The sequence below is a fragment of the Erythrolamprus reginae genome, chromosome 5 (genome assembly GCF_031021105.1).
Source record: "Erythrolamprus reginae isolate rEryReg1 chromosome 5, rEryReg1.hap1, whole genome shotgun sequence".
In the NCBI taxonomy this organism is placed as follows: domain Eukaryota; kingdom Metazoa; phylum Chordata; class Lepidosauria; order Squamata; family Dipsadidae; genus Erythrolamprus; species Erythrolamprus reginae.
In genome coordinates this window covers 102,222,396-102,248,949 of record NC_091954.1, presented here as the reverse complement: position 1 = coordinate 102,248,949, position 26,554 = coordinate 102,222,396, and the positions used below count along the sequence as shown (strand labels likewise).

Sequence of the window (26,554 nt, the reverse complement as noted above, 5' to 3'; positions counted from 1 at the left end):
AAATACTTTGCATAAATTAGCATAAACAACTATGACCCGGAAATGGACCTGCAGGGTCAAACAAATACTTCCGGGGCGGAAATGACGTTATGCCAACAAACATTCCTGGGCAACTCATGGGCGTATCTCGATGCAAGGTCCAGGTGAGGGCCAGGCCGTCACCTGTGACCTTTTTCTGCCATGCTGTGCATGAGGGGGGTCCCACCGGCTAACCCGAAGCGGGGAATTAAAGATGCAGGACCCAAAGACAGGTTCCCCCCAGCTGCTCAGGCAGAAACTCCCTCCATGAGCTTGCGGAGAACCTGTCAATCATCCCCAAAGATGCCCAAGGGAGAACGCGTGGTTGCTAAACCACCCAGTTTTCCGCCCCTAACCTGCCTACCCAAATGACCAAAGGTAAGCCAATTAACCTAATTAATGCAAGCACCCCCTAACCGCACATCCAGCACCTCAGTGTGGAATGGGCGAAAAAACAGCTCAGCTAAGAGGCAGAACTGCAAAAAATTCCCATTCGGCCCCCTAAGGGCGACCCCTAAGCACACTGCAAAATAGTGGAGGGCGGGCGGGTGTCTGCTCTTGTACTGCAGTCCGGGCGAAAAGGGAGAGCCCCGGGCCTGCCCGCCCTTATATAGGGCAGGCAGGCCCCGCCCGGACCAATCAGGAACCTGGCCAATCAGGTCCTGATCTCCCGAGCGAAGTCTCGCATCGCGAGACTTCGCCCGGGATCCAAGATGGCGGCCGCCATGAGGGACCGTGTCTCCCGGTCCCTCCAGCAAAGCCTGCCAGCCGGGTAAGTCCGGCGCTGCCCTTTTATACAAACGTGTCTTTGTTCATTTATCTGGTTCATTAATTTGCCACAATAGATTCTGATATCTTATCTAGTCCTCCTGCATTACTCTGCTTATATATATATATCCGGACAAGAATACAATGTTGAACTAGTGAACTTTTAAATCAGCAACACTATATTGAAATAATGCACTATGTCACTTACAAAATTACAACAATTCGTTTAGCAGCTGTTCAAAGTTACTATGGCACTGAAAGAAACTCACACTAACAACCATTGTAGCATTTCCCCAGGGAAATGAGTTCATATTTACAACAGGTTATAGCATCCTCGGGTCATGTAATCTCCCATTGTGATCTTCCTAGCCAGCTTTCAACAAGCAAAGTGAACAGAGAAAGCTGGATTTGATTAAAGACGGCGTGATTCACTTAACAACAACAGTGATTCATTTACCAGCTCCGGCAAAAAAGGTCGTAAAATCATGCACAACTGATTAATAACCGCCTTGCTTAGTAATGTAAATACTAGTTCCAATTTTAGATTCGAAATCAAGGACTACCTTTGTGGCAGGAACAAGATAAGCTTGATCAATCTGCTTAAATTCTAGAACTTTTTATTACAACGAGGTAGACATCCAGTTTTGGAATTGCTTTCAGAGTCACTGGACAGTTCTATAAATTTCTTTCCTATGGTTATTTCCACCCCACCCTTTCTAGGTGAAATGCACAATTGTTTTGAGTCAACAAGGATCCCAATATTCCAATTTGACACACAACAGAGTATGCATTTAGATACCTCACAGGAAACTATTCCAGCTGGTGAACATCACGGAAAAACCTCTTGGAAGAAGAGGAGGAGATGACAAAAATGGAAAATTATTTTGAGAGCAAAATGGTACTGAATTCTAGAAAAACACTCATAGATTTGCGTCCATGCCTTGCGGCTTCAAATATTTGTTTGTTTGTTTGTTTGTTTATTTATTTTGTCCAATACACAATGAGGGTTTTAGTGGGTATATATCTATATACACATAGTAAAATACATGATGAAGGTTATAGAGGAGATACTCATAGTAAAATATATCTAAGAAAAAATAGAAAAGAAGATATAGTAATAGAACATATCAATGAACGAATAGAAGAAGAGATATAGGAATAGAAGAAAGGTATAGGAGATATAGGAGAGCAATAGGGGACAGGGGACGGAAGGCACTGTAGTGCACTTGTACTCGCCCCTTACTGACCTCTTAGGAATCTGGATAGGTCAACCGTGGATAATCTAAGGGTAAAGTGTTGGGGGTTTGGGGATGACACTATGGAGTCCGGTAATGAGTTCCACGCTTCGACAACTCGGTTACTGAAGTCATATTTTTTACAGTCAAGTTTGGAGCGGTTAATATTAAGTTTAAATCTGTTGTGTGCTCTTGTGTTGTTGTGGTTGAAGCTTGTGTTGTTGTGGTTGAAGCATGGCACGTAATGCCGTACGCCTGCAAATTCTTACCTGTAGATTGTTTTGTATTTTCCATCCCTCCCTTTGTCTGATAAGGCAACTTCGTAAGTACAAGTATAAGGCAAGCCATTGCTGAGTCTATCTTCACTTGAAAGGCCATTTGGAGGAGACCAAGTGAGCGAAACTGTTCTGGCTTGAATGTTCGACACCTTGGGAGATAAAAACAAGAGGTGGTTAGTTTTCATGCCAAAAGACACATTGATATTTTGGAGTGCCTATATTTGAGGAGGCAGAAAAGTTATGAACTACCAACAGAATACAATACTTGAAGTTCAGGGTTAACTGTGGTATCCTTGGTGCTCTAGGTAACAACCTCAATATAGTACCAGCTTAATATCTATGGAGATTCTTAGTCATCCAGGTCATGGTTTTCTTTGAAACATAAAAGCATAGAAGATTGACGGCAGAAAAAGTCCTCATGGTCCATGCCCTTATAATATTTCCTGTATTTTATCTTAGGATGGATATATGTTTATCCCAGGCATGTTTAAATTCAGTTCCTGTGCATTTACCAACCACGTCTTCTGGAAGTTTGTTCCAAGGATCTACTACTATTTCAGTAAAATAATATTTTCTCACACTGCTTCTGATCTTTCCCCCAACTAACCTCAGATTGTGCCCCCTTGTTCTTGTGTTCACTTTCCTATTAAAAACACTTCCCTCCTGAACCTTATTTATCCCTTTAACATATTTAAATTTTTTGATCGTGTCCCCCCTTTCCCTTCTGTCCTCCAGACTATACAGATTGAGTTCATGAAGTCTTTCCTGATAAGTTTTATGCTTAAGACCTTCCATCATTTTTGTAGCCTGTCTGTGGACCTGTTCAATTTTATCAATATCTTTTTGTAGGTGAGGATCTTTTTGAAGATGCTTCGCTTCTTATCCAAGAAACTTCTTCAGCTTTGAAGAAGCTTCTTGGATGAGAAGCGAAAAGTCTTCCAAGAAAAACCAGAAAGTCCAGTTGCCTCTTGAAAAAGCAGCTTTGGGACAGTACTGATGTTGTTACCTAGTTGGGCAATGAAACATCTGCAAGAAAACATCCAAGCTCAGAGAAAATCAAGGACCACAAAGTTATGAATGATCATTGTAGTTCCATTTATCCTAAACCAAAACATGTAATATTTCACAACATTCCATTATGATCTTGCTTAGGTTCTTTTCTTTTTTTGGTTGTTAATTCCAAATTCAAAACACCTACTTTGGTTTATTGGCCAGTGGAAAAGTTTGTGTAGTCTTAACACTTTTTTTTTTTGAATTTATGTAACATTCTAACATTGATTGCTTTGAGCACTTGGACTAGTTAAGAGGGCCATTAAATTAAGCCAGGCATCTGTAGAAGTATCATGTAATCGCAGATTAGATCAGATGATGCAATTAAACTGCCTCAGTAAAGAACTGTAATGGTAGCCAAGAAGAAAGATATTTACAGTGAACATACCATATTTGACCTCAATTAAGGATTTTATGAATGAATTATATATATATATATATACATATATGAGGGAATATGAGGATAAATGGACATCTGAATCCGATTTCTGGCATGAGAACATGAACCAGTACAGCTAAGGAGAAAGGGCTTTTTCCCAATTCTTTTATTATGGACATATGGTTGCATAACTGTTTTGCATAAATTCACACAGGGATTTGGAACTTAATGTACCATAGCCAGCCAATGTTAAATTGGAATGCTTTCTTCCCTTTTATGAGTACCAGCTAGGACACACGTAGCTATGTGGAACATATGGCCAAACAAAAAATAAAAAATAAATCGAAACATGTTATCCTTTCATGAACTTTAATAATTTGGAAAATCCAAAGAGTAAAGTTAATAGTGTTCTTATCTGTACAGTAGAAGTAAATATGGGAAATGGAATTTGGTTCCCTGGAGATGCAATGTGGTAGCAAAAGGCTGTTTGGCCAGGTTCTTAAAAACAGTGATCCATGGACCTTCTGGTTCAAATCCTACTCAGTTTTTAGTCAGTCTAACCCAAGGGTGTCAAACTCGATTTTATTGAAGGCTGCATCAAGGTTGCGTTTGACCTTGGGGGACTGGGGTAGGCATGCCCTGGGTTGGCATGGCTAGGCCATAACTCGTGTCGGGGCCACCTGTGGTAGCCCAAGCAATCTGCCATCAAAAATGGGCTCCCGAGTTCCGTTTTCACCGGGAACAGCCTCCTGCAACCCTCTGCTAGTAAAAACAGAGCTTGGGAGGGCTGTCCACTGCCCTTGTGGGCTCTGTTTTTGCTGGCAGAGGTACCACAGGCTGTTTGCAGAGTGGCCCAGTGGGCCAGATCTAAGTACCCCATGGGGCAGATCTGGCCCCCTGGGCCTTGAGTTTGACACCTCTGGTCTAAGGAAGGTTTTAGAGGAGATTGCACTGATATCTAATTCCTTCTTACAGTTTTCCTTGGAAAGAGCGATTGAATATGGGTAATATGGGATTGTGCAGAGGCAGATATGTTGACATTAAAATTAAAAAACAAAAAAACCTCAGAATACTATAAAATTTGGAATTCATTTTATGAATGGTTAGAAAGAAGGAAAGAAAAGTAAAAATACAGTATAATAATTTATTAGTTATAAAAATAAGAAAAATAAGATTAAAATAATAATATGTTAAAGGTATATATTGAAATAGAGGATTTGAATTAGTTGAAATTTTGTAATATTGATTAAAATAAGTCAGTAAAAAATATAACAAATATATATATGAATTATATGAATTAATAACCAGAACAAATTTTCTTATACCGACTGTATTTGCCACAACAAAAACAAAATGTCTGGACTGAAATGTGTTACTGTAATTTTAATACTCTTTTTCACTTTTTTTTTCTTTTTGTAGCTGTGTTTTGTTTTGTAGATGTGTTTGTGTAAATGTTTGTTTATGTATTTTTTGTGTATTACTTTTTAATGTTGGGAACTTGATGTGTCCACTTTTATGGATAGTTAAGGAAGACCTCATTCATTGGAACTGGAGGAAACCATTAGTATGTATGAGATATGTTTCTGATGCAATCTATTCTCAAATATCATTTGGCTATTGTGACTATTCTATTGACAACTTACAGGGAAAGTGCAGCCAAAATGAGAGAGATTTACATTTTTGTGTAAATTTATGATAAGCTCATTAATTTTTTTTATAAGCTTCCTTTTAAGATTTCTTACTACACAGAATCAAATGCAAGTCGCATGTCCAAAGGAACATTTTATTTATGTGGCCATATGTGTTATTAGGTCTGCACATTAATTATTGTTAGTTATTATACTACCCAGAAAAACGGTCTGTTTTCAATGATGCAAGCAGATGACAATTATGTGTGTGCCTGTCAAACAATAAACATCTCTCAACTTAAAACACTACTTTAAATCTTCCATAAAACACTTCTAAAAATTCCCATTAACTCGAGGCCTGGATTACATAGCGATTGATGGGGGTTTTTTCCGCTCTGCATTCAAGTCAATGAGTAAGTAAAAGAAATGTTGCATCTTTGACAGTAATTCATTTAATTGGTTTCATCCTTTTAAAACCACCTTATGTGGTTTCAGTCATGTTGCAAAACAACTTTCTCCCATTTGGCATCTGCTAGAAGTGTTGATCTTCCAAATCCCACAATTCCCAGCTCCCTGGTCCTGTTCCCCAAACATTTCAATACTGGCAAGTTGGCAGTGTTTTCAGAGCCAAAGGGAAGTGAGGTTGACCATGAACAATCTGTTTTAAACTTTCAGGATTATACTTTATGCAGTGGTTCCCAACGTGGGGCCCACACCCCATGGCACTCTCTCTCTCTCTCTGTGTTTGCAGGGGTGGGCAGCAGGCAGGACAGGGTGGAACACAGTTCCACTGGTGGAAATGAAGATGCATGCGCAGCTCCAGCTGATCGGTGGCTGTCACTTCCTGGATTATTGATCTCGGCTTGGCTCTCCTTTTTTCCCCTGCTGCTGCTGCTACAACTGTGCTCCTTGCTTTTTTCCTCTTTCCTCCTTTCTGGCCTCGGACAAGCTTCCCTCTCTCCTGCCCGGCTCCCCTCAAGCCTCATGCAGCCACCTCCTGCTTAAGGTGCAAGCAGAAGGTGTGGGCGGAAGCGGCGCTGGCAGCATTTATGCTTCTGGCAGCACCTGTTTGCGTAGCTATCCAGCCTGAGGCTGGGGGGAGGGGCACCCAGAAGGAGAGCAAAGGAAACATGAACCAAATTGTCACCCCAGCGAGCGACATTGGTAAGGTTATAAGTCGAGGACTTATCAGTTCATTTGATCGCTAATGATCGTTCAAGCCACTCCCACCTGATCACATGGCTGGCAAGCCACTCCTACTCAGTCACATTACCATTAAGCCACACCCACAAAATAAGCCACACCCACAGTGTGGCAGCAAAATGTTTGGCTGCCCATTACTCTGTGTGTATGTGTGTAAATTTTATTTTTCATGGGGGCAATTGGAACCTTGTTTTAAACCAAGTTAATGGCCTTTTAGGCTTCCTCCGTGTGAGTAGGCGTTGATTTTTTGAATAGTAAAAATTATATGTCACACGGGGGGGGGGGAGTGGGAACACATCAGAATTTTAGAGATGCTTAGGTGAGGCATGACCAAAAAAAGGTTGGAACCACTGTTTTAGTGATTGATTGATTGATTGATTGATTGAGTTTGGTATAGCTGCCCTATTTATATACATGATGCCAGACAACTTGCAATGATTAAAAATAACGAAACAGTAAGAAACCTGCAGAAAAAAGCAAATACTGTAATACACATATATATTATTTATTACATATATATTACACACACACACACACACACACATTACGATCAGCAGCCAGTATAGTTACTCCTCAACTTACAACCACAATTGAACCCAACATTTCTATTGTTAAGTGAAATCATTGTTAAGTGAGTTCCCCCACTCCCCATTTTACGACATTTTTTGCCACAGTTGTTAAATGAATCACTGCAGTTGATAAGTTAGAAATCACATGACTCTGTGGCATTGCAACCGTCATAAATATGAGTCAGTTGCCAAGCGTCTGAATTTTGATCACATGATCATGGGGCGCTACTAAGGATGAAATTATGAAAAATGGCCATAAGTCACTTTTTTCAGGGCTGATGTAACTTTGAACCGTCATTAGATACACTGTTGTAAGTTGAGGACTACTTGTATAAAACATTTACAGCATTTGATAGACTATATAGGGGGTGGGTTCTGGATTGTTTTGCTGCTCAGGGTTGCATCAGGTGTGCACGCCCCCCTGCAGCAATAGCTTCTGCGCATAAAAAAGCAAAATCCAAGATGGCGGCGCCCACAGACCGGAACTGACAGAACCGGCTCCCTGACATCATCGCTGATTTACTAACAGTTCTAAAGAACCAGTAAGAACCGGTGGGAACCCACCTCTGATATTGTAACTGTTGAACCCTAATCCTAAATCCCAGGGAAGGCTTGCCATCTTCGATGCTACTGGTACACCATCTGAAGCCATCGTGGGCACAGGAGCACCCATTGGGTGCACGTGTGCAACTTTTCACTTCTGTGCATGTGCAGCAAGCGAAATTGTGTGTGTGAAATAGTGTGTGAAAATTTCATACGTGCAAGCAAAAAACAGCAAAAATAGCCAAAATCTCACTCGCGCGAGCATTTTCACACACAATTTTGCTTGCTGTGCATGTGCAGAAACAAAATCTCACATAGGGCGCACATGAGCGCATCAGGGGCATGCCGCTGCACACACATCCCCAAAATCGGTACCAGAATGGAGCACCTTACAGTTCCGGTAGCAGGCCATCACTGCTAAATCCAACTCATACGATCGCTGGATCCCAATCTCCAAGCCAGCTAACAAAACCATAACTTCAGGGCTTTTTGAAAATCAGTACAGTCAGGTTCTATCTTATCTCCAGGAGAATGTTCCAAAGAAAAGCCTTTGGTGCTAGGCCCCGTCAGATGCTACAGATAGTCCTTGACTTACAATCCTTCATTAGTTTGCAGTTACAATGCATTAAAAAAAGCATCTTACAGTTGTTTTTCACACTTATGACCGTTGCAGCATCCCTGTGGTCACATGATCACCATCATCATCATCATTATTATTATTATTATTATTATTATTATTATTATTATTATTATTTATTGATTAGCCTATAAGCCATTGACACTTTTTTGATTTGCATGCCAAAAGGGTGTGTGCGCATGTGCTAGCAAGCGTGCACATGCCCATACCCCTTCCCTCCCCCCACGCATGGGCACTCTCCCTGTGCTGCCCCTGTGCATGTGCACAATTCCCCCTGTCCCCGTGTATGCGCACAGGCCTCACTGAAGCCTGGCCAAATGGGCAAACCAGATGTTTGGAAAAATGGACTTCTGGTTTGCCCGAAATCCTGTTTTTTGCTCACTGGAGGCTTCAGGGAAATTTCCTGAAGCCCCGGAATGCGAAAAAAAGCACAACGGGCAAACCGGAAGTCAGTTTTCCAAACTTCTGGTTTGCTTGTTTGCCCATTTTTTTTACCGGCCTAAGCTTCAGTGCGGCCTGTGTGCATGCTTGTGTTTTCCAAACTTCCAGGCCAAAATGGCTATGTTTGGTGTACAGTGTTCCCTCGATTTTCATGGGTTCGAACTTCGCGAAACGTCTTTACCACGTTTTTTCAAAAATATTAATTAAAAAATACTTTGCGTTTTCCCCCTATACCACGGTTTTTCCCGCCCGATGACATCATATGTCATCGCCAAACTTTCATCCGCCTTTAATAATTTTTTTTAAAATAAACTTTAATAAATAAACATGGTGAGTAATAATCTAAATGGTTGCTAAGGGAATGGGAAATTGTAATTTAGGGGTTTAAAGGGTTAAGGGGAGGCTTGTGATACTGTTCATACCCAAAAATAGTGTATTTACTTCCGCATCTCTACTTTGCGGAAATTCAACTTTCGCGGGCGGTCTCGGAACGCATCCTCCGCGAAAATTGAGGGAACACTGTATACCAACATTTCCACCCACTTTTTGGGGGGAGAGGAGTAAGCGTGTCTTATACTCGAAAAGTACAATACAGTGTTCCCTCGATTTTTGCGGGGGATGCGTTCCGAGACCGCCCGTGAAAGTTGAATTTCCGTGAATTAGAGATGTGGAAGTAAATACACCATTTTTGGCTATGGACAGTATCACAAGCCTTCCCTTAACACTTTAAACCCCTAAATTACCATTTCCCATTCCCTTAACAACCATTTACTCACCATTATTACTGGTACTCACCATTGAATAAGACACTTAGTGATCCTGATATTTATAAACATAATTATTTATTAACAATAATTATTCTTTTTGTTATTTATTTATTAGTTTACAGATGATGTATGACGTCATTGGGTGGGGAAAACCATGGTATTAAAAAAACCCCCGCAAAGTATTTTTAATTAATATTTTTTGAAAAATTGTGGTATAGGCTATTTGCGAAGTTCGAACCCGCAAAAATCGAGGGAACACAATAGTTCGATATAATATACACAGCTTATCTTTAATGTTGCTACTTTGGGTTAAGCTTGTCTGTCACATACCTGTGGTCTCTCAATTCCAGAAAGAACATCTTGAACCTTCTTTGTTTCTGTGTCACATTCTATTGAAGAGAACAAGACAAAGAGAGAGGCAGGTGAGTTATACATTACCTTCAGGGGCAATGAGGTCTAACCAATTTCTACAAGGGATTTGCGCCTTTGAGGCAGTACATGCTAAAAGTTCTCACCACAGATCATCAGAGTTGGGCTATAAACCAATTAGCATGGGTTTTGCTTATATGAAGAGCCAGAAGTTGGTGAAATGCAAGTCTTATCAACTATGAGCTATAGCAAGGGATCCTGAGAATTTATTTATTTATTTTATTTATTAGATTTGTATGCTGCCCCTCTCCGAAGACTCGGGGCGGCTAACAACAATAAGAAAGACAATGTAAACAAATCTAATATTTAAAAAACCCAATTTAAAGAACCAATCATACATACAAGCATACCATGTATAAATTCTATAAGCCTAGGGGGAAGGGAAAATTTCAATTCCCCCATGCCTGCCGACAGAGGTGGGTTTTAAGGAGCTTACGAAAGGCAAGGAGGGGGCAACTCTGATATCTGGGGGGAGCTGGTTCCAGAGGGTCGGGGCCGCCACAGAGAAGGCTCTTCTCCTGGGTCCCGCCAAATGACATTGTTTAGTCGACGGGACCCGGAGAAGGCCAACTCTGTGGGACCTAACCGGTCACTGGGATTTGTGCGGCAGAAGGCGGTCCCGGAGATATTCTGGTCCGATGCCATGAAGGGCTCAACAATTTTTGTATAAATGGAATGCTTGCAAGTAATTGTGCCTGTTGTTGTTGTTGTTGTTATTATTATTTATTATTAATTCAATGTTGAGCAAATAGTTAAACGAGGAGGTTTGATATCCTCTTGGTTGTATAAAGTACTTATGGATAAATAGATACAGAATGCTCATTGTAATGTCAGAGGTGTGCTGGTTGTGGAAGTTGTATGCAGATGATATTGTTGGATTGTCCAAGAACCCAAATAATTTGCACTGAATTAAAAAGCAAGGAGCATGAATCTAAAAATTAATATATTAATGATGAAAGAGCATTTCCCCCCCAAGAGAAGTGTAAATTAGACATAATTATTATACATAAATAGGAAGTATGCTGGTGCAATGTTTATTAAACACAGGAAAATGGATGGCAACATTTTAAACATGGGTAAATCCTAGTAGGATTTATTATTACTATTATGTGAGGAATTCATGTTTGTTGAAATAAATGATATAAGTGAAATAAGTGAAATAAATAAAATAAGTGTCTTAAAAAGCATGCTTCTGCCCACACTATTATATGGAAGTAAGAGTTTGGTAATAAGGACATTAGAAGAAAAAAGTGGGAGTGGGATGCAGGTAATTTTTGTCTTAGAATCATTCATTTAATTATGGTTCAAAGTTCTGACAACCTTGCAAAAAGTACTTGCAACTTGTACTCATGACCATCGTACCACCTCATGAACACATGATCACAAATTGGACACTCAACAGCAACAAGTGGTATTGTATCTTCTTTTAAATAGCAGAAAATAACTAATCTGAAATGCAAGTGTCCTGTTTAGTATTAAGATAAGGCAGCTGAGTTAAACCTTGACTTAGTCATGTTTGGAGTAGATCTATTTAAATAATTGGGAGGAGTTAATGTGACTACATTTAAGAAAATATTAATACACTGCCATAATGCTCATTCATTCATTCATTCATTCATTCATTCATTCATTCATTCATTCATTCATTTGATTAATATGCCGCTCCTCTCTGGCTTACAACATTTAAAAAAACAGTAAATCACAATAAAATCCACCCAATTAATTAAAATTACACAGCAATCTAAATTCCCTGATTAAATTATAAATCAATCACACCCTTTCGTATAAGAATTATACAATCATTCATTGGCCAGAGGCTAAGATCTAATCGGCCCAAGCCTGACGACATAAATGAGTCTTAAGACTCTTACAAAAGGCGAGGACGGTGGGGGCAGAAGGAATCTCTGGGGGGAGCTGATTCCAGAGGGCTGCCCCCCCCACAGAGAAGGCTCTTCCCCTAAGCCCTGCCAAACAACATTGTCTAGTTGACGGGATCTGGAGAAGGCCAACTCTGTAGGACCTAACCAGTCGCTGGAATTCATGTAGCAGTAGGCGGTCCTGCAAATAATCTGGTCCGATGCCACGTAGGGCTTTATAGGTCATAACCAACACATTTCTCCTATTGTTTGCTTTTTCTATGGGTCAGGCACACATACACAAATAGTGTATATCATCTGTACTGTTTGCAGTTTGCTGGGGGGGCAAATTGCTGGGAGGCAGAGGCAGAATTTTTTCCCCATGTTTTCCTCCTCCAAAACTAAGGTGCGTCTTATACTCTGAAAAAATATGGTAGTTACAAAAGAAATGTAAGAAGGACAGACAGAAGATGAGAGAAAGAGAGGAAGTGGGAGAGAGAGAGAGAAAGAGAAAGAGATAGACAGATAACTAGATGATAGATAGGTAGGCAGGCAGGCAGGGAAAGAGGACAAACTAGCAGAGACACAAGTTTAAAAAGATTGTTTATATTGCTGTAGGTCCATCTTTTTCTCCTTGCATGTTGTTTGGACAGCAAGGCAGGGTATAAATTAAAATAATATTTACTATTACTTTCTAACTTAAGTTGGAAAAGTCATGTTAGCATTGCTTTGATTGGATTTTGCCAAGAGGCTAATTAAGATAAACTCACTGTACTTTGTAGAACAATCATTTCAGGCTTTCAGCTAAACTCTTCTTGTTAAGTTCAGATTCTTGGGAAACGGGAAACCTATTAGAGGCATTTTTAGCCTTCTATCAAGCCCAGCATTGTGATTCAGAGGTCTAATGGACGAATTCCTTTTCCTAGAAGCTGCTTGGCTTCAGGAAATACTGGATGAGCCAAATGAATCTGATGTAGAGAAATGGTAAAATAAACCATTCCAATGAGCAGGCTGGAACAGACCCAAAGTCCTAGCTGGTTTAGCATCCTCTTTCATCCTGCATTATTTATTTATTATTTATTAATTGGATTTGTATGCCGCCCCTCTCCGAGGACTTGGGGCAGCTCACAACATATACCAAAAACTATAACAATACAATTTATCCAATTAATATACTAAAAAGATTCTTAAAAGTTCTAACTTAAAATATTCATTTGCGTTCATTCAATAAATCAAACTAAGGACTTTCATTGATCAGGGGGGAGATCTAATGTCCCCAAGCCTGGTGGCAAAGATGTATTTTTAAACTCTTTTGGAATACAAGGAGGGCGGGGGCGGTGCGAATCTCCGGGGGGAGCTGATTCCAGAGGGCTGGGGCCCCCACAGAGAAGGCTCTTCCCCTAGGCCCTGCCAGCCAACATTGTTTGTTCGACGGGAACCTAAGGAGACCAACTCTGTGGGACCTCACCAAACGCTGGGATTCATGTGGCAGAATGTGGTCTCGGAGATAATCTGGTCCTATGCCATGTAGGGCTTTACAGGTCATAACAGAGCCGGGGTGGCGCAGCACGTAGAGTGCTATACTGCAGGCCACTGAAGCTGACTGTAGATCTGAAGGTCAGCGGTTCAAATCTCATCTCCGGCTCAAGGTTGACTCAGCCTTCTATCCTTCCGAGGTGGGTAAAATGAGGACCCGGATTGTGGGGGCAATGTGCTGGGCTCTGTTCAAAAGTGCTATTGCTAACATGTTGTAAGCCGCCCGGAGTCTAAGGAGAAGGGCGGCATAAAAATCAATCAATCAATCAATCAATCAATCAATCAATCAAACAAACAAACAAACAAACAACACTTTGAATTGTGTCTGGAAACCAATCGGCAGCCAATGCAGTCCACGGAATGATGACGAAATATGGGCATACCTTGGAAGGCCCATAACCACTCGTGCGGCTGCATTTTGGACGATATGAAGTTTCCGAACACTCTTCAAAGGTACCCCCATGTAGAGAGTAATTTATCTTCAAAACTTTCCTGTTGCAAATGTTTGAATGACAGGTAAAAATAGTCTCCAACTTACAACAGTTTATATAATGACCGTTCAAAATTACAACTGTGCTGAAAAAGTGATCTATGGCTGTTTTTGACACTTACAACCATTGCGACAGCCCTATGGACATATGATTAAAATTCAGACACTGGTATACACAGACACACACACAAACGCACACACAAACAATGGATGGAAACTAACCAAAGAGAAAAGCAACCTGGAATTAAGGAGAAATTTCAAGACAGTGAGAACAATTAACCAGTGGAACATATTGCCTTCAGAAATTGTTAGGAGGTTTTTAAGAAAAGACTGGACAGCCACCCTATCTGAAATGATGTAGGGCAGTGATGGTTCCTTCCAGCTCTATTCTGATTGATTGATTGATTGATTGATTGAGTCATACTTACAACAATTGCAGGGTCCCATCATAATTTGATAATCTTTTGTGACCTTCCAACAAGCTAAATCAACAGGGAAGTCAGATTCACTTAACAACTGCAGTGTGTTCACTTAATAAACTTTGTCGAGAAAGGTCGTAAGTGTTGTGTTGTTCTTGCTTAACAGCAGAAATTTTGTGCATAACTATGTCGTAAATTACTCAAGACCCATCTATACTGCCATGGGGGAGTTGAGACACCTTTTCCCCAGGTGTTTTTATATGTATGTTTGGATATGTATGTGTTGTTTGCTTTCTAAATATGATAGGGTTTTTATGGGCTTTTTAATATTAGATTTGTTTTCGCTAGAATATTGTTTTTATTGTTGTTGTGAGCCACCCCAAGTCTTCGGAGAGGGGCGGCATGCAAATCTAATAAATGGAATTGAATTGAATAAGTGGTGGAATACGCATATGCATGAGTAGCTTTATCATTCCCAAACAATCCTGCCCAACCACTTTTCTGTACGTTGCCCTCCTCGTGTTCCACTCATCCCATCGGTCTGCAGGACCGGAAGACCATCTGGGGCCAATTGTGAAGTTCTGGCATGAGGGTCTGAAGTGCCTCTCCTGGATTCCAGAAACAAAAAAATATTTCCATTGCTAGAAAAATTCCACTGGAATGTAACCATTAATTTGTAATTCCTTTTCAAAGCCATCAGAGTTGTTGGCTATCATGTGGCTAAACTCTGAATGTTGGAAAGAATTCCTTTTTTTTTGTCCTTTGAATTTCACGTTATTAGTACCACAACTACACAAGAACCATACCCTGAATTTTAAAGGGGGGGGAACCATCTCCTATACCAGTGTTGGCGAACCTATGACAACGTGTTCTTCCATCGTACGTGTGCATATCAGTATATTGTCCAAAGATACAAGCACTCCATCGCGCAGAGCCATGTGAGAGGGCACGCAAACCATTGCCCTATGTCAGCTGATTTTCGGCCTCCTGGAAGGTCGTTTTGCCCTCCAGAGCTTTCATGGAAGTGAAAAACAGCACAAACAGCCCGACAGGCAAACTGGAAGTCCATTTTTCCAAACTTTCGGTTTGCCGGTTTGCCTTTTTTTTAAAAAAAAAACCATCCCAGGTTTTAGCGAGGCCTGTGCTCATGAACATGGATTGGGGGGGGCAATTCTGCACATGAACAAGGGCAGTGCAAGGGTGTGTATGCGCATACATGAGGAGGAGGGAATGTGCTAGCACACAGACACACCCTTTTGGTTCTCCCTCACTGTCCTATGCATTGATAGAGTATTTTGCATTGTCTGAAAACAAAACAAAACAGCAGAGTGCCATAAATAAAATTGTTGATTTATTTTATGTCAGCAAGATTCTAAGTTCTGCAGAGCAAAAGACTTATATTTCTGCCTGTAATTTTTACTGGTGTGAAATTTACTATACAGTACAGCTAACTAGCAAAACTGTCCCGTCCTGTTGATACATGAATCCAGATCAATGCCTATATTCCAACAATCCAGCAGCTAGTTTATCTAGGCTGCAAAGAGGCATACCAAGTAAACATAGGAGAATTACTCATTTGCTGATTATAGCACTAATATATTAGTACAATTGTACCTCTACCTAAGAACGCTTCTACTTATGAACTTTTCTAGATAAGAACCGGGTGTTCTCGATTTTTTCGCCTCTTTTCAAGAACCATTTTCCACTTACAAACTCGCGGCTCCGAAACTGTAACTGGAAAAGACAGGGAGAAGCCTCTGTGGGGCCTCTCTAGGAATTTCCTGGGAGGAAACAGGGCCAGAAAAGGAAGGGAGAAGCCTCCGTGGGGCCTCTCTAGGAATCTCCTGGGAGGAATCAGGGCCTCCACCCTCCCTGTGGTTTCCCCAATCGCACCCATTATTTGCTTTTACATTGATTCCTATGAGAAAAATTGCTTCTTACAAACTTTTCTACTTAAAAACCTGCTCATGGAACAAATTAAGTTCATAAGTAGGGGTACCACTGTAACTCATTTATTGGACACTGCTTTTCATGAACTGAGCCGGTTTATGACTGCAATGACTTACAACCATAATTTCCTGGGTCAATTACAGTTGTAATTTAAGGACTATTTGGTACATGGGAAGTGTTTCTAAGCCTAATATAGCCTGCCCCTAATTTGAAGCTTTTTGATATGAATTAAGTAGCAATAGCAATTACACTTAGATTTATATACTGTACCGCTTCTACAGTGCCTTCCCTAAGCGGTTTACAAAGTCGGCATATGGCCCCCAACAATCTGGGTCCTCATTTTACCCACTTTAGAAGGATGGAAGGCTGAGTAAACCCTGAACTGGTGAGATCTGAACTGCCAAATTGCACCACAGTTCTATGTAGAGAAACTATCATCTAGGATTCAAATAAAATGGATTTTTTAAATGCAGAAACGCATTGCTTTCTAGAGCATGGAAGTCGTTTCAGGTTTTTTTACCAGTTGTATTGAACCTCGGGAGCATGTCTCATTCTAGCTCTAATTAAGATTAAGTCAAAGCATTTCATCTCGCAATATTCACTTTGCAAATCACAGAGGGATGAGTTTGTCATCTGCACCTCTATAACTGTCTGGTTTGGTTCTGCAACCCAACAAGACCGCCACAGACTTCAGAGGATCATCAGAACTGCAGAAGAAACAATTGCTGCCAACCTGCCTTCCATTGAGGACCTGTATACTGCATGAGTCAAAAAGAGGGCGGGGAAAATATTTACTGACCCCTCGTATCCTGCACATAAACTGTTTCAATTCCAACCCTCAAAACGTCGCTACAGAGCACTGCACACCAAGACAACTAGGCATAAGAACAGTTTTTCCCCAAAAGCCATCACTCTGCTAAACAAATAATTCCCTCAACACTGTCAAATTATTTACTAAGTCTGCACTACTATTACTACTAGTTGTTTCTCATCATTCCTATCACCCATTTCCTCCCACTTATGACTGTATGACTGTAACTTGTTGCTTCTATCCTTAAGATTTTTATTAATATTGTTTCCTCATTGCTTATTTGACCCCTATTCCATTCCATTCCAAACTGATTTCCCCCCAGTCTGGCTCCTTAAGAGTCAACATAGTTTCCAGGGTTTTCCACTGCTTCTGCAAATACAGGGAGAGGGATTCCTGCTTTTTTCCCCATAACAACATTCTTTGTTATTACATCACCTTAGCTACCAGAAGCAGGGATTGAGTCATTCTTGACCTTTAAACCTTAACACATGGACCACATTTTCACTCTTTTGACTGCTTTACAACAGCGGTGTCAAACTCAATTTCATTGAAGCCCACATCAGGGTTGTGTTTGACCTTGGGGGGGTGGGCTCAGGGTGGGTATATGGTCCTTCCGAGCTCCATTTTCACTGGCAGAGGGTTGCAGAAGGCTGTCCCATTCAAAAATGGAACTCGGTAGCCCGTTTTCTCTGGCAGAGGCACCATGGGCTAGTCCTTCGCTCTTTCCAGGGTGGACCTGCAGGCCGGATCTAATCCCCCAGCCCCCGGGTTGGATCTGGCCCCTGAGCCATGAATTTGACACCCCTGCTTTGGAGCATATTTGGCAACTAAAATCCCAAAGATCAATGAACATTTTCTTTCAGCTGTGAACATGCGGCAGGTTTTCTAATATAATACATCCCTACATTAAGCCTTTTCCAATTCGATGATAATTAGTGTCTTCCAGTTCAAGCACACAGTAGGGATAAGACACAAAAATTATAATTATTTTATCTTTCTTTGCTTAATTTCCATTAGATGTGTTGGGGCAAATATATCCTATATCCCAGTCGAAAGAAGATCAACATTATGAATAAACATATTATAAGCCTAAAACAATCTGACTACCAAGAAAACAAAATTGTAAATATATTGACTAACAGAGAATTACCAATATTTTATAGTTATTGTTTTCCTGCCTAAGCAAGGGGCTAGACTAGAAGACCTCCAAGGTCCCATTCAACTCTGTTGTTGTTGTTGTTGTTACTTTTGATGTTATTATTATTATATTTAATAGATTATATATATTTATTAAGTTGACCTATATTAGCCACTCTGAGTTCTATTGGAGTGGGTGGCACAAGAAAACAAACAAACAAACAAACAAACAAACAAACAGATAAATAAACAGATAAATAAATGAATGATCTATGCTTTTTTAGTGGGGAGAAAAATAATAAGAAAAAATATTTGTTAAAACTATCCACTCAGGGAAGGATTTAGAGGGTGTAAGAGGAAGTAGGAAAGAAAGGAGAGAAAGGAGAAAGAGTAGAAGGGGAGGGAAAGAAGGAGGCAGGAAAGAGGAGGAAGGAGAGAGTGGGAGGAGAGGTAGAGAAACGAGAAGGAAGGAGGGGGAGATGGTAGTAGGAAAGGGGAGAGAAGGTGTAAGAAAGTAGGTACTCAGGTGGAATAGCCATCTGAGATAGAAAGACGGGAGTGGAAAGAGGGAAGATTGAGAAGGATTGAATAATAAAATCAAAAATTTAATGTAACTTAGGTTATTGTACTATTGTTTATAAGCGACAATGTATGTATATTGATTTCTATTGAAGGTATATGTTTTTGATGTGGAGGGGAAAAAACTTTTACTGAAAAAGAATTAATTCCACAGAAAACTACTTAGTATTCTGGACTAGAAAGAGATTTGTAACAAAGGTAATTACAACATTTCCTAGAAAGTCATAATATCCAGAATAAGTCATCCATTTATTAAAAGAAGAGGAGGAAAAGACTATAATGAAGCATTTGCAATAATGCCTGAAGTTTTTTCCCCCCATTCATTCATAGCCATTGTTCTGCTGGCGTATTTCAATTGTCCGTAATTACAGGGTAATTAGTCCAGGAAGACACACACCACACGATAAAAGGAAAACCCAAAAGTTTTTATAAACAGAAAAACAGAAACAGCTCCCTTTTTAAATGTCAAAGGTACACACAAGGCACAGGTTAAATGCAGTCCAACTGCTCACCCAATAACTGGGAAATTGAGTCCAAAGTCCAGAGAGTCCACACACAATCTTGAACAGCACCAAAAACCACGATCTTGATGAAACAATGAATCAGATAAACTGCCATGAGGCTTGCACTTTTATCTGTAGCACTAATTACAGCAGCCCCACCCAACCACAGATGGCCTCATTTTCTCTTGTAATAATCCTTCAGTTGTTGTCTCCTATGCATCACTCTACGCATGCGTGGATGTGTCATTAATTCTTGTTCAGAATCCAAGGATGATACAGATGATTGATCTCCTCCTGGGCTGTCTGCCAAACTCCCCTCTTCCCTGTCACTCACGCTTCCTTGGTCAGAGGAGGCTTTGTCGTCAGATTCCATCGGGAGCAAAACAGGCCTGCGGCATGTGGATGTTTCCCCCACATCCACCTGCACATTCCTTGGGGCAGGAGCTGGGCCAGAGCTAACCACAACACACCATAAAGTCTTAAATTGAGACTATTAATGTTACTTTAACTGGTTAGACATAAATCAGCATCCCTCCTACAGCTGGCATTCCAGATAAAGATTTCACTCAAGGCTTAGCATTCACGGTTCAGTCCAAATATATGGGAAGATTTAAAGGGTAGATCAAATGTGGCACTGATGTGTAATTCTTCAAAGCAGACCCATCTTTTCTTATAATGAACCTGGTGGAGTTTCCTAACCCATCTAACTTTCTCCAATGTGGTGCTATTCTAGCAAAGCTGGACTTCCAATTTTAAGTCCAATCCACGAGAAAAACGTTGTGATCCAATTTTCATTCAAGTAGATTGGTTTTGTGTTATTGTCTGTTTTTATAATTAACATACCTTGAGAGAGAGGGGGGAAATGATTTTGCAGTATAAAGCCTGGGCCTCAGTGGTTTTTTTCAAGAGGTAATATACCAATTTTGAAAAGACAGATTTCCAAAAGCAATGAAAGGGAAGCTGAAAGGTCAGACTAATCTCTTGGCTTTCCCATTCACCTACTTCAAGAGCCACGTTACTTTTCAGGGGAGAAAAAAGGGAATTATTTCTGCAGCTTATTGGATGCAGACAAGGTTGAACAGGAAGCCTCAGCCAAGTCATGTTTCAATAAAAAAGAAAAGAAAAAGAAAGCAAAGTTGATAAATAACTTCTCAAAATTAGTCTTTCAACTCAGAGCCACATTAGAATGCAGCCAGAGCAATAAAAAGCTTGTTGCACAGCTAGATATTGTTTTAACCAAGTTTCAAAAACTGAATTATGCAGCCAGGTAGCAGTAATTTAATTTCTAATTAAAGAAGGAGAAGCTAATAGATATTGCGGTGCTGTGTAAATTTTGGTTTACGGCTGAATTCAGCTTTGAAATTGCAAACATTCCATGTGCTCAGCAGCTGCGTACTCTAATCCCCTTTAATAACTTCGGCTTGTCCCCTATAAGAATCTAGGGCTCTTCGAGCTTTGTCTTTGCATTTAAGGCCAGAAATCTTTTCCCCTTTCCTCTGCCTGTTTCTAAACAGATATTTCTGTTCAGCAAATGCTATAAATGCGTAACAGCGCTCTAGGGCACATCCTGTGTGCACATCCTCTTCATTTGGGTGCGGTTATGTGCATCTCTTGTGCATCTCCCCACGCATGTCCCTCGTGAGATTTTGCTTCTGCGCATGCACAGGAAGCAAATACACATCAAAACCTCTCATTTGCACGTAATTTTTGGTGATTTTTTGCTTCCAGGCAAGCAAACAAATTGCTGAAATAGCATGCGCGCGAGTGTCCCCTCCTATGATTTTGCTTCTGTACATGCGCACAAAGCAAAAAAAAAGCAAAAAAAAAAAAATCAAGAAAAAAGATGGCACTGCCTGAAGGACCAACACCAAACCGGTCATGCGCAAATTGCACAATCTGGTGGCCGCTACCGGGGGTGGAATCGCCTACCGTATTGGTAGGAACCCACCGCTGTCTTGGTGCTTACTGTACTAAACATGTATCTTTTTACTGTGATATTTGAGCAGGACAGAGGTTAACTCTACACAAAGAAATAAGACCAGAAACAAATTGCAAATCGCTGGTACAGGAACTGCAGAACCTCTGGAACAGGGGTGTCAAACTCGAAGTCCATGGGGCAGATTTGGCCCACAGGGTACTTAGATCTGGTCTGCGGGGCCGCCCTGGAAACAAGGATGGATTGGCCTGTGGTGCCTTTATCAACTTAAATGGAGCTCAGGGGAGCCGTGCGCAGTTCCCCCAAGATCTGTTTTCGCTGGCAGAGAGCTGACGGAGGCTGTCACAGCCGAAAATGGACATCAAGCCTACCCTGGCTCTGCTCTCCCAGCCCCCTGGGGTCAAACACAACCTCGATTTGGCCCTCAATCGAGTTTGATACCCCTGCTCTAGAATAAGCCTTAACTGAGGTCCCTTTTATTAAACAACATAATTTATCGGGGCCTAGGAAGTACTTCTTCTCTGTTGCCATACCTATACAGTGGTGCCTCTACCTAAGATTGCGTCTACTTATGAACTTTTCTAGATAAGAACTGGGTGTTCAAGATTTTTTTGCCTCTTCTCAAGAACCATTTTCCACTTACAAACCCGAGCCTCCGAAACTGTAACCGGAAAAGGCAGGGAGAAGCCTCCCTGGGGCCTCTCTAGGAATCTCGTAGGAGGAAACAGTGCTGGAAAAAGCAGTGAGAACCCTCTGTGGGGTGTCTCTAGGAATCTTCTGGGAGGAAACAGGGCTGGAAAAGATGGGGAGAAGTCTCTGTGGGGCCTCTCTAGGAATCTCTTGGGAGGAAACAGGGCCTCCAACCTCCCTGTGGTTTACCCAATCGCATGCATTATTTGCTTTTACATTGATTCCTATGGGAAATATTGCTTCTTCTTACAAACATTTCTACTTAAGAATCTGGTCACGGAACAAATTAAGTTCGTAAGTAGAGATACCACTGTACTTTGAATAACATCCCCTAGAAATCTGTATGGCTCTTACTCTGATAAATTCAAAAACCTGGCTACTCAGCTCCTATAGATTTTTTTTCATTTTTTATGATTTCTACTTCTGGGCATCATAGGGCAGTTTCTTAATTTTGTTCAATAGGGAATCCTGGGAGTTGAATTCCAGACCTCTTCAAGTTATTGAGGTTGAGAAACAATGGCACCAAGTGATATGGAACAGCTAATAATTGTAAAATATCAAAAGCATAAAGGTACAGCATCATTAGGCCCTGTAGATTTATAATAAGTAGCATGAAAGCAGTATTAAAGAAAAGCGAGTCAGGACAGACTCCCCCTTTTTTAAAAAGCTGCTGATTCACATTATAAGGACGAAGTACTGTTCTAGAAAGTGGAATTCTAGACTTGTGGTGCCGTCACCAAAATGGCCCTGTTTTTAATGAAAAGAGAGTAAGAGAAAATGCAATTTCTTGACTCCTGTACAGACATACTTATGAAGCAGATTTTTTTATTTAAAAAATCACAATACTGTATATAAGGAAGGCTGACTGCATAATTAAAAGGGGGTAATGCAAGTGTCTTTCTGGTTAATAGGTTTTTTGTAAAGCGTTTTTATTGCTTTTGTTATGAAGTGCCGAGAGTTAGGGTATATAAGATGGATATCCATATAGGTTTTCAAAATAAGTAAATAAAATTATCAAGTAATCAGCTTGACAATTGTTTTATTTCAAGGGCCTATTGCTTGGAATTTTTGCCTCGGGTACCCAATACTATGGTGTCCCCCCCCCATATATAATTTCAGCTGTTTATCAAAGACAGTGATATGCAGGAATGCATCCTTGGCTGCGTGTCAACAGAAGATCTCAGCCTAAAACTAGGATGCACCTTTGAAGTATATTAAATGCAAACCCTCCTTTTATATGCAAAACTGGTGATTCATTTACATTACAGAACCTTCCCTCAAAGGAATCAGCTCCAGATTCCAAATTTCAACATGTTCTGTCAATAAATATATTTTTCCTTCCTTTTCATTTGGTCACCCATGACCATCTGTTTTCATTTCCACAAGCCTCTCACTAAGGTGACTTGGCTCTTTTTGCTTCCTGCTTGGAAACCGGTTTCTGATCAAGGCAAAATGCGATATTACATAATATTATACGCATGTGACAACTCCATCAAAATGTTCTTCTAATGCAGAGTGTTTTGCTGGATGTTATCGCCACAGGATTTTCTGTCACGTTTATTTGTTTTTACTCTCACTCTGCTCCCAAAAGTAATTGTGCATTGCCCCACAACCATTAAATAGAGATTTGGCAATTTGGGGGCAGACTAATAATTTCTTAACACATAGAAACGTAGAAGATTGACAGCAGAAAAAGACCTCATGGTCCATCTAGTCTGCCTTTATACTATTTCCTGTATTTTATCTTACAATGGATATATGTTTATCCCAGGCATGTTTAAATTCTGTGGATTTACCAACCACGTCTGCTGGAAGTTTGTTCCAAGGATCTACTACTCTTTCAGTAAAATAATATTTTCTCACGTTGCTTTTGATCTTTTCCCCAACTAACTTCAGATTGTGTCCCCTTGTTCTTGTGTTCACTTTCCTATTAAAAACACTTCCCTCCTGAACCTTATTTAACCCTTTAACATATTTAAATGTTTCGATCATGTCCCCCTCCCTTTTCCTTCTGTCCTCCAGACTATACAGATTGTGCATATACTGTGCATACACAGATAGAGAGACCTTTGAAAATCTCCCCCAGAGTTTAATGATACTTTGCTTTTATGTGTGGATCAATACCATTTTGGCTCCATAAGAAAATGAGCTTTGGATTGCACTATTTATAATGGATCACAACAAGTTATAAATCACTGATGGTTTAAGTACGGTAATAATCTATAACTGACCACTCGCATCCTGGACATAAATTGTTTCAACTCCCACCCTCAAAACAATGCACACCAAGGCAACTAGACAGAAGAACAGTTTTTTCCCCGAACACCATCACTCTGCTAAATAAATAATTCCCTCACTACTGTCAAACTATTCACTAAGGCTGCATTACTTTGTCTTCTCATCATTCCTATCACCATCTCTTCCCACTTTTGACTGTATGACTAACTTGTTGCTTGTATCTTTATGATTTATATTAATATTGTTTCCTAATTGCTTATTTGAACCCTATGACGATTATTAAGTGTTGAACCTCATCTTTCTTGACAAATGTATATTTTCTTTTATGTACATTGAGAGTATATGCACCAAAGACAAATTCCTTGTGTGTCCAATAACACTTGGCCAATAAAGAATTCAATTCAGTTCAATTCAATTCAATTCTATTCTATTCTATTCTAGAAAAATGCTGCTTCTTCCAAACAGAAAAAAGAGCCAAGTCCTTTTTTTTCAGGAGCTTCCTGAATTTTAAGGCATTCTATGTTTAAAAATAGTGGTAAGAACATGATGGAAACCTATAATGTTTAAATGGTGTAAGTATTAAAACATTCCACATGAATTAATTTAGTTACTCTTACAACAGACCAGGTTCTAGGCCAGAATTACTATTTCCATATTGCAGCTAGAAACAAATTGCTAAGTGAACAGTAGTTTGGCCAGGTAATTAAATTCCTGGCAAACAAGCAACTGAATTCCATACTTTGATCTCTGAACCATTACATTATACTAAATCAAACCATAAGTGGAGAAATATTTATGAGAAAGTTAAACAAATGGAGAAAAGAATATTCAATTGGGACATTCTTTTTTTTCTGCATTAAAATGCACATAATTTTGTCTTAATCTTCATTCAGAAACCAGGTTGGCTGGGAAGAATGAAAAACAGAATAACAGAGCTGCAAAAGACCTTAGATGTTTTCTGGTCCAACCCTCTGCTCAAGCAGGAGATCTTATAACATTCTGGACAAATAACTGTCCAATTAAAATTAAAAATCTCTAGTATTGGAACACCCACAATTTCTGGAGGCAGGTTGTTCCACTGATTTAATTATTCTTCCTGACAGAATAGGTCAACCTAGTTCTAGGTTAACCCTCTCCTTCCTTAGTTTTTATCCATTACTGCTTATCCTGTCTTTACATGCTTTGGAAAATAGGTTGATGAACCTCCCCCCTCTTCTCTGTGGCATCCCCTTAGATATTGGACACTGGTATTATATCACCCCTAGTTATTCTTTTTATCAAGGATCAACTTTCATCATTGATGTGAATCCACATTTTCAAATGTACAGTGATACCTTGTCTTACAAACCTAATTGGTTCCGGGACGAGGTTCTTAAGGTGAAAAGTTTGTAAGACGAAACAATGTTTCCCATAGGAATCAATGGAAAAGCAATTAATGCGTGCAAGCCCAAAATTTACCCCTTTTGCCAGCCGAAGCGCCCGTTTTTGTGCTGCTGGGATTCTCCTGAGGCTCCCCTCCATGGGAAACCCCACCTCCGGACTTCTGTGTTTTTGCAATGCTGCAGGGGAATCCCAGCAGGGAAATCCCAGCATCGCAAAAATGAGCGCTTTGTTGGCAACGGAAGTCTGGAGGTGGGGTTTCCCAGTGAAGGGAGCATCAGTGAAATTGCAGCATTGCAAAAAACACCGAAGTCCTCAAAACCCCACCTCCGGACCTCTGTGTTTTTGTGATGCTGCGATTTCACTGAGGCTCCCCTCGCTGGGAAACCCCACCTCTGGACTTCCATTGCCAGCAAAGCGCCCGTTTTTGCGCTGCTGGGATCCCCCTGCAGCATCACAACTGCAGCATCACAAAAACATGGAAGTCCAGAGGTGGGGTTTCCCATGGAGGGGAGTCTCAGAGGAATCCCAGTAGCGCAAAAGTGGGTGCTTTGCTGGCAATGGAAGTCCGGAGGCGGGGCATCCCAGGGGCGGCGGTGGGTTTGTAAGGTGAAAATAGTTTGTAAGAAGAGGCAAAAAAATCTTAAACCCAGGGTTTGTATCTCGAAAAGTTTGTATGACGAGGCTTTTGTAAGACGAGGTATCACTGTACTTAAAAACCATTCCCAGTATTAGGCCTAAAAGCAAAGTCTGAACGCAACATCATTTTGCAAGTGTAGACAGAGAACCAAGACTAGTTTCTCTTTCTTATCAAGTATATAGGCTTTGAGCCAAATTCAGATTTGATTCCCTTTCATCTGTTGTGTGACGCAAATGTTCCTTGAATGGACACGAGTAATGTAATTGAAATCTGGAGTTCTTGAGATCACATGCATGGACTCTGCTGTTCTTTAAGGGACATTATTATGGACCTTCAGTAACATGAATGGAAAGAGCAACTATCAATCTTATACCAATCTTGATTCTACACTGTCTGAATGAACTACAAATCCTGTACTTTAAGAATCATTATTAGAGAACGAAG

At 40.5% G+C, this 26,554-nt stretch overlaps 1 protein-coding gene across 3 annotated transcripts in view; it reads right to left on the bottom strand.

The window, feature by feature from the left end:
* The window catches only part of FNDC3B (fibronectin type III domain containing 3B), a 376,606-nt gene that overhangs the window by 101,803 nt on the left and 248,249 nt on the right, over positions 1 to 26,554 (bottom strand). For all 3 annotated transcript variants that reach the window (XM_070753641.1, XM_070753643.1, XM_070753642.1), the window contains exons 7-8: positions 9,847 to 9,905; positions 2,291 to 2,448 (exon numbers count right to left, since the gene is read on the bottom strand). In XM_070753641.1, the coding sequence (XP_070609742.1) occupies positions 2,291 to 2,448; positions 9,847 to 9,905 (217 nt within the window). The remainder of the gene's footprint in view (positions 1 to 2,290; positions 2,449 to 9,846; positions 9,906 to 26,554) is intronic.